The 15,077-nt window shown below is 40.5% G+C and overlaps 1 protein-coding gene across 2 annotated transcripts in view; it reads left to right on the top strand.

Annotated features, from left to right (window-relative positions):
- The window catches only part of APC (APC regulator of Wnt signaling pathway), a 152,618-nt gene extending 142,360 nt beyond the window's left edge, over window positions 1-10,258 (top strand). For both annotated transcript variants that reach the window (XM_075836694.1, XM_075836687.1), the window contains exons 13-18: window positions 411-506; window positions 597-736; window positions 855-932; window positions 2,144-2,260; window positions 2,424-2,638; window positions 2,876-10,258. In XM_075836694.1, the coding sequence (XP_075692809.1) occupies window positions 411-506; window positions 597-736; window positions 855-932; window positions 2,144-2,260; window positions 2,424-2,638; window positions 2,876-9,341 (7,112 nt within the window). In that variant the 3' untranslated portion in view covers window positions 9,342-10,258. The remainder of the gene's footprint in view (window positions 1-410; window positions 507-596; window positions 737-854; window positions 933-2,143; window positions 2,261-2,423; window positions 2,639-2,875) is intronic.
- The last annotated feature ends 4,819 nt before the right edge of the window (window positions 10,259-15,077 follow it).

Genomic DNA, 15,077 nt, shown 5'->3' with positions numbered 1-15,077 from the left:
AGCTTTGCAGGAAGCTTTAGCGTCATAGCCGATTATAAGAAAACATATGGGGGGGGATCCTCCAGCTCACCGTTCGTTGACTCTTGTTCAGATAGCGCTCGGATCTCCGTACGGCCGATGGCAAACAACAGGAAAAAAAAAAGGACTATGATCCAGCGCTTGTTCATACGTAAAAGGAATCACGGTTCCAATTTTATTGTATAATAAATTTAAAAAAATATCAAAGTGTAAAAAAGGGTAAATCGTAAAACACGCCCAGTTGTCTATTAAGAAACGAATTAGCATAAATCTAAAATTGTGCATAACGTGCTCAAAATTGATATAGTTTTTCAAAATAAAAAACTACTGTTAACTACATTACAGCGGCATGTCGACCAATTATTTACCCATATTGCCCTGTTTGGTTTCAGTGCCTGCCCCTGTGGAACATCAGATCTGTCCTGCAGTGTGTGTCCTGATGAAACTCTCATTTGATGAAGAACATAGGCATGCAATGAATGAACTTGGTAAGATAATGTACAACAACTTCTAACTTACCATTTTGGGTGGAAAGCGATTTTCAAAATTTATTTTTTTTTGTTTGTTTTTTTTAACAGGAGGATTGCAGGCCATTGCAGAGCTTTTGCACGTTGACTGTGAAATGTATGGACTTATTAATGACCACTATAGTGTTACTTTGCGGCGGTATGCTGGAATGGCTTTGACCAACTTGACGTTTGGGGATGTAGCCAATAAGGTAGTTATCACTTACTCTCTCTAGCAGCTTTATGTGACCACTTTAATGGTAAACTTTTTCTGTTTCCTATAATTTGATGCATATTGTTAGTTTTAATGCATATTTGTTTGCTTTTCAGGCTACTCTGTGTTCAATGAAAAGCTGTATGCGAGCTCTTGTAGCCCAGTTGAAATCCGAAAGTGAAGATTTGCAGCAGGTATCGGCTTATAGTATATAAATCATGTGCTGGTTCCAGAGACTTATTCGATTTTGATTATAGCGCACTCAAAAACATCTTAAAGATGTGTCTGTCATCTATCATACGGCTGACACTGCTAATTAAAAACGAAGAAAAACATAACCGTGTGGGAGATCTCCGGGCTTGAATTAGGGTAAAAAAAAAAACGCTTTTTTCTGTCGCGCGGTGTATGCAAATTAGGTTTTTGTGTCCAGTATCTAGAGCACCGCTCGCTCCCCTCGCCTCTGTAGTTGCTTGATGGCTCTGATTGTTTGGCAATGAAGTCAGGCAGAGCCGTCAATCAACTGCAGAGTGGTGGGAAGGAGAGTGGTTGGAGCTCCGCAAACCGAATTTGCATACAGCGTGCCGCAGAATAAAAGTTGTTTTTTTATTCTGATGTAAACCCCAAGATCTTCCACACTGGTATGTTCCTTTCCCTATACCCTATAGCGAAGTAGCTGTGTCAGACGTTTGTTAGTCTAAAGTCTCATGACAGATTCCTTGTTTTGTGGTGGTGTGCAGGAGTTTGGAATAGATATTACCGGTGTAAGTACTTCATGTATACACACTATGTAATACATCTGCTAAAACTGTGCCCGTTTTGAGTGGCTGTACATTGTTCAGTCCTCTGCCTATGCAGCATTCCCATGTATGCCGCTCTATGCATGCAGCTGTGGCAACAAGCCAAAACAAAAGTATTCTAATGGGCCCAATGTGAAGTGCGGAATGCTGAATTCACACGGGACAGAAATGCAGTGGATCCGCAGCGTCTGCAGCAAAATCTGCTTGTTTTATGTGCTTATTTTACTTCAGATTGTACCCCTTCTACATTGAAAAAGCTGAAATCTAAAGTGAACATCCAGAACAGAATGAGCATGCTTCGTGTTTCCGCAGAATGCTCTGATTTCCGCAGCGTTTATGCTACGTGTAAACATGGCCTTAGTGTGGACATAAGATGCCGATAAACTTCACACTAATTCATGAGGGTTAATTAGTTTATTGCTAGATTTATATTGGTATTATGGTGTGTAGAATTTTCCATAGCCAAACATAAATAAAAGGTCTACGGACTGTTTTACAACACAAAACAATTGCATGTTAACGGGTCATTTTACTTTCTTGCTCAGCAAATCGATTTAAAAGAATTACACAAAAACATTATTCATTTAATCTATTACTATGTGTTGCAGGTCATTGCAAGTGTGCTCAGGAATCTTTCTTGGAGAGCAGACGTCAACAGCAAAAAGACATTGCGTGAAGTTGGCAGTGTAAAAGCATTGACAGAATGTGCTCTGGATGTGAAGAAGGTAAATAATGAGGAGTAAAAACTTCTGTTACTAATCTACATGTCATTTCTGTTCAATTCTACTTGAAAAAATGACATGTAAATTACACATTTTATATATATATATATATATATATCTCTTAGCCTTCTTATATTTTTACACGATTTACTTTTTCTTTTTAAAGGAATCCACACTGAAGAGTGTACTGAGTGCCCTGTGGAACTTGTCTGCCCACTGTACAGAGAATAAAGCAGACATATGTTCTGTGGATGGAGCGCTGGCTTTCCTAGTGGGCACATTAACTTACCGAAGTCAGACCAATACATTGGCCATTATTGAGAGTGGAGGAGGAATACTGCGCAATGTGTCCAGTTTGATTGCCACTAATGAAGACCACAGGTTTGTTTACATTACCATATAGAAGTACTTGGTAAATTACCGTTTTTAAAGTTACATATTTTTGTATATAGTTCAGTACAATCACTTTAGCAATACACTTGCATTCAGAAGCACAAGCTAAAATGTGCTTGAATATTCCATATTCTTAGTGTGTTTGTTACATATTATTCAAACATTTATTCTAACATTTAAAAGAAATGCTGAATTTGTCTGTTTTGTTTTCCTGTTTTGTCATAGGCAAATCCTGCGCGAGAACAACTGCTTGCAGACTTTATTACAGCACTTGAAATCACACAGCCTGACAATTGTCAGCAATGCTTGCGGGACCTTGTGGAATTTATCTGCACGGAATGCTAAGGATCAGGAAGCTCTTTGGGATATGGGTGCTGTCAGCATGCTCAAAAACCTTATCCATTCAAAGCACAAAATGATAGCAATGGGCAGTGCAGCAGCTTTAAGGAATCTTATGGCAAATAGACCTACTAAATATAAAGATGCAAATATCATGTCTCCAGGATCTACTGTTCCATCTCTTCATGTTCGAAAGCAGAAAGCACTAGAAGCAGAGCTTGATGCACAACATTTATCGGAAACTTTTGACAATATCGATAACTTGAGTCCTAAAACCTCTCACCGCAATAAGCAGAGACATAAGCAGAATATGTACAGTGAATATGCTCTAGACTCAAGTAGGCATGATGAGTCTATGTGTAGATCAGACTTTAACCCTGGAAATGTAACTGTTCTTTCTCCTTATATGAATACAACTGTTTTACCAGCACCGTCTTCCCGGACAGCAGGTGATGGCAACAGGACAGAAAAGGACAGGGAAAGGCCAGGAATAAATGCCTATCACTCGGTGAGTGAAGGAAACTCATCCAAGCGTATTGGATTACAGCTATCAACTACTGCTCCAGTTTCTAAAGTTTTTGATGAGGTATCAAATATTCACCTTGTTGAGGACAGAACTCCACCATCCACTACAGAAATGCACCATTCATTGGAAGAAAGAACTGTTTCTAGAAAAACTTCTGCAAATCATTCCCTTACAAATCCATACAGTTTTACAAAGGGAGATCAGTCGAACAGAGCATGTCCTGTATCCTATATTAAAATGTCATCAAATGATAGTTTAAACAGTGTTGGTAGCACTGATGGCTATGGAAAACGTGGTCAAGTAAAACCTTCAGTTGAGGCCTACTCGGAAGATGATGAGAGTAAATTTTGTAGTTATGGTCAATATCCTGCAGGCCTAGCTCACAAAATACACAGTGCTAATCACATGGATGATAATGATACTGAACTAGACACCCCAATAAATTATAGTTTGAAATACTCAGATGAGCAGTTGAATTCTGGCAGGCAAAGTCCAACTCAAAATGATCGATGGGCAAGACCTAAACACTTAATAGATAATGAAATAAAACAAAATGAGCAAAGGCAGCCTAGGAACCAAAAAACACCTTATAATGCATTTACTGAAAGCAAGGAAGAGAAACACAAAAAATGTTCCTCACACTTTGTTCAGCCAGAAAATGTGTCCCCATATAGATCAAGAACTCCAAACACACAAGGAGATCAAATTCGAGCAAATCCTACCATTGGAGTAAATCCGAAGTCTAGCAAACCACATTGTCAGGTTGATGATTCTGATGATGACAAAACAACAAATTTCGGTGAACGATATTCTGAGGAAGAGCAGCAAGAGGAGGAAGATGACCGGCAAGTAAACTTTAAGATCACTAAATATAACCAAGAGGAACATCATGTTGAGCAGCCTATTGATTATAGTCGAAAGTATCAAGCAGATGTTCCACCATCAACTCAAAAGTCATTTTCCTTTTCTAAGAGCTCTTCAAAACAGAGAACGAAAAAAGACCATGCGTCATCTAGCAGTAATACACCAACACCATTACCAAATACAAACCGGCAGAATCAACTTCATCCCAATTCTGCTCAAACCAGAAGTGGACAAACGAGACAGAAACAAGCTTCAAGTAAAGCACCTTCAATTAACCAAGAGACAATACAAACCTACTGTGTTGAAGACACACCTATTTGTTTTTCTCGCTGCAGTTCTCTGTCATCTTTGTCTTCTGCTGAAGATGAAATTGAAGGACGAGATAGAAATGTCCAGGGAGAAGGTGGCAATAACACGCTTCAAATAACTGAATTTAAAGACGGTAGAGACACTGCAGCAAAAGAAGGGGCCTCGAACGATACTCGTTCTGTGCCACATTATATACGCACTAAAACAAGCAGACTACAAACTTCAAACTTGTCTCCATCAGATGCTTCAAGACACAAATCGGTTGAATTTTCTTCAGGTGCTAAATCTCCCTCAAAAAGTGGTGCTCAGACACCTAAAAGCCCACCAGAACATTATGTCCAAGAAACCCCTTTAATGTTCAGCAGATGCACCTCTGTGAGCTCACTGGATAGTTTTGAAAGTCATTCAATAGCTAGTTCTGTGCAAAGTGAACCATGCAGTGGTATGGTTAGTGGAATAATAAGTCCTAGCGACCTTCCGGACAGTCCAGGACAAACAATGCCACCGAGCAGATGTAAAACTCCACCACCCCCTCAAGCAGCTCAAAATAAGAAGGATACAAGTAAACCAAAAATAACAAACAATGCTGAGGAAAGAGAGCCGGTGACCAAACAAACTACTGTGCACTCAGCCGTTCAGAGGGTTCAGGTGCTCCAGGAAGCTGATACCTTACTACATTTTGCTACTGAGAGTACACCAGATGGATTTTCATGTGCATCAAGCCTCAGTGCTCTTAGCCTTGATGAGCCATATATTCCTAAAGATGTAGAGCTTAACATTATGCCTCCAGTATTTGAAAATGATCAAGGCAATGACGTAGAGTCTGAGAAATCAAAAGAATTAACTGAACGTCATGATAAAAAGGAAGAGAAACAAGGAGAACCAGAAAAAGACATGCTAGATGATACTGATGATGATATTGACATATTGGAGGAATGTATAATATCTGCTATGCCTACAAGATCATCAAGGAAAAACAAGAAATCTTCCCAATTACCTGCATCCAAAGCTGCTCCTCCTACTGCTAGGAAACCAAGCCAGCTGCCAGTTTATAAACTTCTTCCTCCTCAAAGCAGACTACAGGCTCAAAAACATGTTAGTTTTACCCACGCAGATGATCTGCCTAAAGTGTATTGTGTAGAAGGCACACCATTAAATTTTTCTACAGCAACATCTCTCAGCGACCTCACAATAGACTCACCACCAAATGAGCTGGCAAGTATTGATCACCCAAATGCTGTACCTGTTCCTACTAACTTTGAAAAAAGGGACACAATACCTACTGAGGGGAGGAGTACAGATGAGCCAAAAGCAGGAAAAAGCTCAAATACTACAACTTCAGGACTAGATGAAGATAAAACCGAGGAAGGTGATATTCTTGCAGAATGTATACATTCTGCAATGCCCAAAGGCAAAAGCCACAAGCCTTATAGAGTCAAAAAGATAATGAATCAAATTAATCATCCATCTGCTGGTGCTACTGGAAATAGAAATTCACAAGAAAACGAAAGAAAGCCAACTTCTCCTATGAAACCTATGCCACAATCAAATGGACGTTCAAAGAAAAACACAGATCAAAAAATGAGTTTAATACCGGAGAAACCTTACAATGACGCAAGAAAACAAAATGGTAAAAATCCAAGGGAACTGAATGAGAAAGTACCTAACAACGAAGAGCGTGCAAAAGGAAGCTTTGCATTTGATTCCCCTCACCACTATACTCCAATTGAAGGCACACCTTACTGTTTTTCAAGAAATGATTCCTTGAGTTCTTTAGACTTTGATGAAGATGATGTTGATCTTTCCAAAGAAAAGAAAGAGTTGCGGAAAGAAAAAGAAGTTAAAGAAACGGACACAAGGGCAGATAACAAAAATTATCCATCAACAAACCAGTCATTAGGGCAAGGACAACATCAGCAAAATAAGATAGCGGGGAGAGGTGTGTCAAAATCATTGCTACAAAAACAGGCGTCATTTCCATCTAAAGCCCAAGACAGAGGAGGAGCTTCTGATGAGAAAATGCAGAATTTTGCTATTGAAAATACACCTGTATGCTTTTCTCGCAATTCATCTCTAAGTTCATTAAGTGATATTGACCAAGAAAATAATAACAAAGGAATTAAGCCACCTAAGGAAAATGAACAGACTGATGCACAGCTGGAAATGCGGCGACCTCAGACCTCCGGTTATGCTCCTAAATCATTTCATGTTGAAGATACTCCAGTTTGCTTTTCTCGTAACAGCTCTTTGAGTTCTTTAAGCATTGACTCTGAGGATGATTTGTTACAGGAGTGCATTAGTTCGGCAATGCCAAAGAAGAAAAAGCCCTCAAAGACCAAAAATGAGAAGGTTCGTTCAAATAGTGTTGGTGGTATTCTTGCCGAAGAACCAGATCTTAGTCTAGATTTAAGAGATTTACAAAGTCCTGATTCTGAAAATGCATTTTCTCCAGATTCTGAAAACTTTGATTGGAAAGCAATCCAGGAAGGTGCCAATTCAATTGTTAGTCGATTACATCAAGCAGCTGCTGCTGTCTCATTGTCCCGGCAAGGATCTTCAGACTCCGATTCAATCCTTTCATTGAAATCAGGCATTTCCTTAGGATCTCCTTTCCATCTTACACCTGACAAAGAAGAGAAACCCATCACTGCAAACAAGGGGCCAAAAATTGTAAAACCTGGAGAAAAGAGTTCATCGGCGGGAAAGAAAAATGAGGAGGAACCTAAAGGCATTAAAGGGGGAAAGAAGGTGTATAAAAGTATGATTACAGGAAAATCACGCTCCAGCTCTGATTTTTCAAGTCAGTGTAAACAGCCAGCACAAGCAAGTATACCCTCGATATCTCGAGGCAGAACAATGATTCATATTCCTGGTGTCCGTGCTAGTTCACCAAGTACAAGCCCTATTTCAAAGAAAGTTCCTGTTCTAAAGAATGCCCCATCCAAAAGTTCTGACAACTCTACTAGTTCTCCCAGAGGGCAAAAACCATTCAAATCTGAATCGTTTTACAATAATAGACCGACTGCTACCATTGGTGGACCAAGCAAAGGACCTTCTAGATCAATTTCAAGAGACTCGACTCCTTCAAAACCTTCCCCTCAACCATTAAGCAGACCTTTGCAGTCGCCTGGTCGAAGTTCAATTTCACCAGGCAGAAATGGGATAAGTCCTCCAAACAAATTCTCTCAGTTGCCAAGAACGTCCTCCCCTAGCACAGCATCCACCAAATCGTCTGGTTCGGGCAGAATGTCCTATACATCTCCAGGTAGACCGTTAAATCAACAAAATGTGAACAAACAGTCTAGTCTACCAAAACCACCCAGTGGAATTCCGAGAAGTGAGTCTGCATCAAAAGGTTTGAGTCAAAATTCAAACAACTCTGGATCTACTAAGAAAGTAGAACTGTCTAGAATGTCTTCAACGAAATCTAGTGGAAGCGAGTCTGATAGATCTGAGAGACCAGCTTTAGTACGTCAATCTACTTTTATTAAGGAAGCACCTAGCCCAACTTTAAGGCGGAAATTAGAAGAGTCTGCATCATTCGAGTCCTTGTCTTCTTCATCAAGAGCTGATTCCCCAACAAGATCTCAATCTCAGACACCACTGTTAAGCCCTTCTCTTCCTGATATGTCATTATCAACTCATTCTGTACAATCAGGCGGATGGAGAAAAACACCTCCAACTTTAAATACTTCATCAGAACATAGCGATGTCAGAAAGCGTCATGACATAAGTCGGTCCCATTCAGAATCGCCTTCCAGGCTTCCAATTACACGCTCAGGAACGTGGAAGCGTGAACACAGTAAGCATTCGTCTTCACTTCCTCGTGTTAGCACTTGGAGAAGAACTGGAAGCTCATCTTCCATTTTGTCTGCGTCTTCTGAATCTAGTGAGAAAGCAAAAAGTGAAGATGAAAAACAGCCGTGTTTTTTTCCAGGACCTAAATCTACAACAGACTGTCCATCTACAAAAGGAACTTGGAGGAAAATAAAGGAAAATGAAGTACTCGAGGCCACAAATAATGGAATATCAAATACTATTGGTGAATCAGCCGAAGCTAAGACAGTGTATCAAATGGCACCGGCAGTTTCTAAAACAGAGGATGTATGGGTAAGAATTGAGGACTGCCCAATCAATAACCCTAGGTCAGGCAGATCCCCTACTGGCAATTCTCCCCCAGTTATTGACAATATCTCAGATCAAGGGGAAAAGGATGAGGGAGTAAAGGACTCACAAGGAAGGCATAATTCAGGGAATGGAAATGGGCTTGTTTTGGAAAATAGGCAGAAATCCTTTATTAAATTGGATGGTTTGGATACAAAAGGGACAGACCCAAAACCTGTAATACATAGCCAGCCTTCAGGGCAAGAGGCAAATGAAAATTGTGTTACAGAGCGTACTCCATTTAGCTCAAGCAGTTCAAGCAAACACAGCTCACCAAGTGGGACTGTTGCAGCACGTGTAACTCCATTTAATTATAACCCTAGTTCCAGAAAAAGTAATGCCGAGAGTAGCACAGCCCGCCCATCCCAGATCCCAACACCTGTGACTACAAACTCAAAGAAAAGGGACTCAAAAACTGATGCTACAGACTCTAGTGGTTCACAAAGTCCCGACAGACATTCTGGCTCGTATTTGGTGACTTCGGTTTAAAAAACAACCCTCAGCAATTGTTTGAAAATGAATTACTGATGTATTATTTTTTAGCTGTCTATGTATATTGTTCAAAGACACAAATATAAAATCTGTAAATATTGCATTTTGATGAGGGTTGTTCAGGAAGCCATAATTCATGAAACAATATTTTCACCTATTTACTGTAAAATAACTGAAACCGTTTGAAAATACTAATAATAAAAAATCATAGGATATTTATAGAGCTTTTTCAATAAACCATTTCGGTCTTCTAGAGCATTTCATGCTTTTTTGGCACCGAAAAGTACTGTTAACAACAAAAATAATAAGAGAAACCATACAGATACCCTTTCTAACTGTAGCTGGATCAATTTGTTGAAAGAATCTGAATGTCCTAATCCCATCAGACAAAACTTGTATTAAAGCGAAACAGACTGTTGGTTTAGTAATTGTGAATACATTTAAAATACGCAACTTATCATGCAGCCGTTAACAGCAATGTGATTTCTACTGAAAGGTGTTTCTTTTTTGTTTTGTTGTTTTTCTTTTCCCTCTTCTTCCCTGGCTGGCCTTTCTGCATGACTGACCTGACAATCCAAGTACTGTGATCTCATGATGTGCATAGGTACAGTAGGTATTGTGTAACAATCTACAAAAAAAAAAGGAAATCTGTGTTGCAGTTCGACAACATCCAACTTTTAGTTTTTTTCCCCCCCTTAGACTTCGCTTTATCAGAGATTAGGTAGACTCTTTTCACTGCTATGCTGTATATTGTATGTTCTGGTATTTGAGGTGAGATGGCTGCTCTTTTATGGATGAGACTGAATGTCTCTGAGTAATCAAACTGAACATTTCGAAATAAATTATTATTGTATGTAAATTCATAAGTGTTTTTATTGTAAACTGTAGAAATATGTGGCATGCACAATTTTTTTTTTAAATGGGAACAGGGCATATAATTTTTGTGTTAATAGATATAGGAGCTGAATTCTATTGCTTGATATAAATATCACCCTAAAGAGCACCCCATTATTTTTACAAAAATCTGATTAATATGGCTGTAGGACATTTTAAAATGCATGGTTTCAGTACTGTCAAACTTTATTGCCTGTCCTTTTATATCAGCACAGTTCAAGTTTAGCATAAAAGTAGAAATAATGCACGGCACTCACCCTTGAAGATCAATCGTAGGTCTTTAAAGAGAACCTTTCACCTCCCCATACATGTGCAGCATGTAATGGGGAGGGCTGAACAAACCCTGGGGCACTTTAAATTTTGTTTTTCTAGTCTCCACCGTTATTTAGATATCTTTGCCGTTATATTTGGCGCCCGATATTTAAATAACCCCCTGAACAGTCAATGGGACGTGTACTGGCAAGGGGGCGTGTTACTATGGCTGTGACACTGTCCAATCGGATATGGACAGTGTTACAGCTTTCAAGATTAGTCTTCTGCCGAACTGGCAAGGGGGTGTGTCACTGCTACGGACAGTGTAAGAGCTGTGGAGCGGAGCTCTAACTCTTCAGCTCTTGTGAGAGATCAGTCTTGTATTGTCTGCGCTCCCCAGCTCATACACTGTCCGTAGCAGTGACACGCCCCCATGCCAGTTCAGGTGAAAAGACTGCAATCGCACACTCTCCTCGCTCTTTCTGTAACACTGTCCATATCTGATTGGACAGTGTCACAGCCATAGTAACACGCCCCCTTGCCAGTACACGCCCTGTTGACTGTTTAGGTGGTTATTTAAATATCGGACGCCAAATATAAGGGCACCGATATCTAAATAACGGAGGGAGGTAGAAAAAAAATGTAAAGTGCCCCAGGGTTTGTACAGCCCTCCCCATTACATGGTGCACATCTATGGGGAGGTGAAAGGTTCTCTTTAAGTGCAAATTCATTGTCCGGTTTCAAACCGTTCTAGTTTAGCCTTGCACTGAAGACCTGAGTATCCGGAGACAGACTGGTTGCTAGGAACAACATAATTTAACGGCAGTGTTTCCATAGTAACATCCTGTCTCATCTGTATCCGTAAATCAGATGCATCGACACTGTGCTAATAGCAAAGGAGAAAAGCTGTTTGGCAGCAGTCGAGCTGTGCCATTTTTTTTTTTTAGTTAACCCTTTATTATACGATAGATTTTTTTAAATAAAATAGGCGGAATACCTTTTAATGATTTGTTGAAATATCATTGAAAACATTGAGATTAAAATCCCTGAGATAATTTTCTGTCTTGCAATAGAATTGGAAAACATGTAAACTATCTCTTGCTGCCAAAATCTGTATCAACAATTTAAAGAATACCTGTTACTTGAAAAATCGTTGCCCAGCATAGAAATAACTAATGTAAATATAAATAATAAAAAAATAAATAAAAAAAATGGGTTATACAGTGCATGCACTCTATGTAAATGACCCAATTCACCGCATGAGTTGGGTTCAAACTTCTGCTAAAAGGGGTTCTCTGGGACTTTTATATTGATGGCCTATCCTTAGGATAGGTCATCGATATCAGATTGATGGGAGTCAACTTCCGACACCCTCCCGATCTGCTGACTGAGCGGCAAACGCTGCGGCCTCTTCCCAGTTTTTCAGGCACAGTGCCGTACATTTCTGTAGTGGCTGGGACTGCACCTAAATCCCATTCACTTGAATGGGATTGAAACCGCAATCTTAGGGCTCATTCAGACAAGTGTGATTCTTGTCTGTGTGCTGTGCATTGAAACAACGCACCTCACACTGATCCATTGATTTCAATGGGGTTATTCACACATACGTGAGTTTTCACGCAATGAGTGTCTGTTACATAAAACTCACTGCATGTCCTATATTGGTGCGTTTTCACACACATAGTCACCCATTGAAGTCAATGGGTGTGAAAACCATGGACCGCACACGAACACACATCCGTGTGCTGTCTGTGTTTCACGCATTAATTACATTGAGAAAAAATAGCTTGGAGTCAGACCCCAATCGATCTGATATTAACGACCTATCTTTAGGACCGGCCCTCAATATAAAAGTCCCGACTAACCCCTTTTTAACTGCTCGAGTCATGCCCTTCCCATAAACCCTGACGGCATACAGTGTTAGAATGCGAGATCTCGCAGGTCTGACTAAAAACAACGCTATATATAGCAGTTATTGATGTAATCCACCACAGATTATGGGAAGATGAAAGCAGCATCTTAAGCAGAATTGGATCCATCTCCTGCAGTGAGTCGGGTCATTTACATACAGTGCATGTGCCGTATAAAACAATTTTTTTTTATTTAATATATTTTCCTAATTCATTATTTTCATGCTGGTTAGCCATTTTTCAAGTAAAACCCATACCCTTGTCCAGATGGTAGGTACTCTTTAAATCACTCAAATATATTAATGCTAAAGTTCTTGTTATATTTTGCACTTTTGTTTTCTTACTGCAACTGGTATAAATCCAGTTTATTACTTAAACTGATTTTACATCAAGTTGTAATTCCAGAAAGGAACTGACTTGTACTAAACTCAATTTATTTATTAATTTTGAAAAGCTATCTGCACTCTTATCGTCCTTTTTGTTGTTCAGTTTCAGTAGTCGGAGCTCTGCAATGCAGAGCTCCAGCTAGTAAAAATACAGATAAATTGCACACACTTGCAGATTGTGTGTATTTTTAGTAATAAAAGTGAATTAGTATGTAAAGCCACGATGGGAATAATGTATTTCTGAATGGTTGTGAAAATATTTTTAATTTAAAAACTAACTTTTTTTTTTTTTTTGTCAAGGCAGTTTATCTATGCGTGACTAAGAAAATTTTATGACTTTTGCAATAAAAATTAAAACAATGATGTGTCTGGTTTATGATGAGTTTAACTACACCATTAAATGCTTCATTCAGAAACTGATGGTGTTTTCACTTTAGGATGGGGCTACGTCTCCATTTGTGCCGTGCTACCCTCAGCAGTGGCGGATTAAGAAGACCATGGGCCCTGGGCTGTTACCCAAACTTTGGCCCCCCTTCTCCACCGCCGCCCTGCCGCGCCGTAACTATTGCTAACACCACCTTTTGGCACAAGCATTAACAAATGGGTGTTACGATTCCCCTTTCACAGGGCTGTGTCCCTACATACTGACAGTGTCCTCTTGACAAGGGGATTGGTAACACCAATTTTTCTATCAGTCCTGTACTGCACAAAAACGTTATGTGGAATACAGGGATTTCCTATAATAAACATATCAAGAGAGGGGACAGATTCTCTACAAATCCAGTGACTCACAGGTGATGACGTCTCAGATGCTTGTAGTTTTTTATCCTCTTCTCCATCCGGTCCAGAGCTCATGACCAGTGGCGTAACTACAGCTATAGCAGCCGTAGCGGCTGCAATGAGGCCTGCAGCATGATGGGGCCCTGTGTGGTGGAATCTATAGGGAGGCACTATCTACAAGGGGGGGGGGTTGTGTGATACCCAGCGGAGGGGGGGCCCAGTCAAAAGTTTGCGATGGGGCACAGTCTTTCCTAGTTACGCCCCTGCTCATGACGACTTCTCCTGGCCATGACCCATTTCTGCAGCCCTTAAATATTATATCACCATGCACTGCGCCCCTGAATATAATTGTCACACTGTAAAGTAAAGCACCACATATACAGTGCCCCCTGTAGATAGCACCAACCCCCCCCCCCCATGTGGACAGCGCCACACACACACCCTGTAGATAGCGCCATACACACCACCCCCTGTAGAGAGCATCACACAGCCCCCTATAGATAGAGCCACGCAGCACTCCCCCTTGTATATAGTGCCACACAGTGCTCCCTTCCTTATATATAGTGCCACACAGCACTCCCCCCTTGTATATAGTGCTACACAGCGTCGCTACACTGCAGCCCTGGGCTGACATTTTATCCCATATGACTGCTGCAATCTGTGATTGGCTGCAGCGGAACGTCATCCCAGGAGGCCGGCCCGGACGAAGAAACAGAATTCTGGGCAAGTATAAGATTTTTATTTTTTCTAAATTGTGTTTTTACATAACATCTGTTATTTGTTGCGGGTTTTACCTCCCCATTGAATCAAATGGGGAAAACCCGAAACAAATGAGCAGCGTTTACGCAAATACAATTGACATGCTGCGGAATAAAAAAAACGCACCGCAGGTCAACTTTTTTTCCCCACTTATCATTTACGCAGCGTGTGGATGAGAATTGTTCACATCTAATCTACTCTGCTGCTACTGTATTAGGGCTTGTCCACACTTAACGGAATTGCTGCGTGTTTTCAGGCCGGAAAATACGCAGAATACAGTATTGGCAAAGTGAGTGAGATTTACCAAATCTCATCCAGACGCTGCGTAAACTTTCCGACCAGACATTTTGTCCTGCGGTGCGTATTTCTTGTACTGCAGCATGTCCATTCCTGCTGCGGAAAGTGGACAGAATTGCTCCGTTTTTTCAGAGGAGACGTTACCGTCTCCCAGCAGTGAGAAAAACGCAGCAAAATACGCACCATTTTCTGCAGAAATATATATATATAGAGAGAGAGAGACACACACACACACACACACACACACACACATCACAGACACACAGGAGTATGCACATTATACACATAAAGTACACATTGTAAACACACATGCACTTACCTTTTATGTAGGGTATCTGTGAGTCTTCACACAGAGTTTCTCCTGCTCACAGCCCGACACAGAGCCCGCCGACAGTCTCCCCTCCCCGATGTCCCGACTCCTAGAAGGAGGAGAGATGTGTAGAGCAGGGAAGGGG

This window comes from Rhinoderma darwinii, chromosome 1 (genome assembly GCF_050947455.1).
Source record: "Rhinoderma darwinii isolate aRhiDar2 chromosome 1, aRhiDar2.hap1, whole genome shotgun sequence".
NCBI lineage: Eukaryota > Metazoa > Chordata > Amphibia > Anura > Rhinodermatidae > Rhinoderma > Rhinoderma darwinii.
The sequence above is the reverse complement of the archived record's forward strand: the minus strand, read 5'-3'. Positions and strand labels throughout refer to the sequence as shown.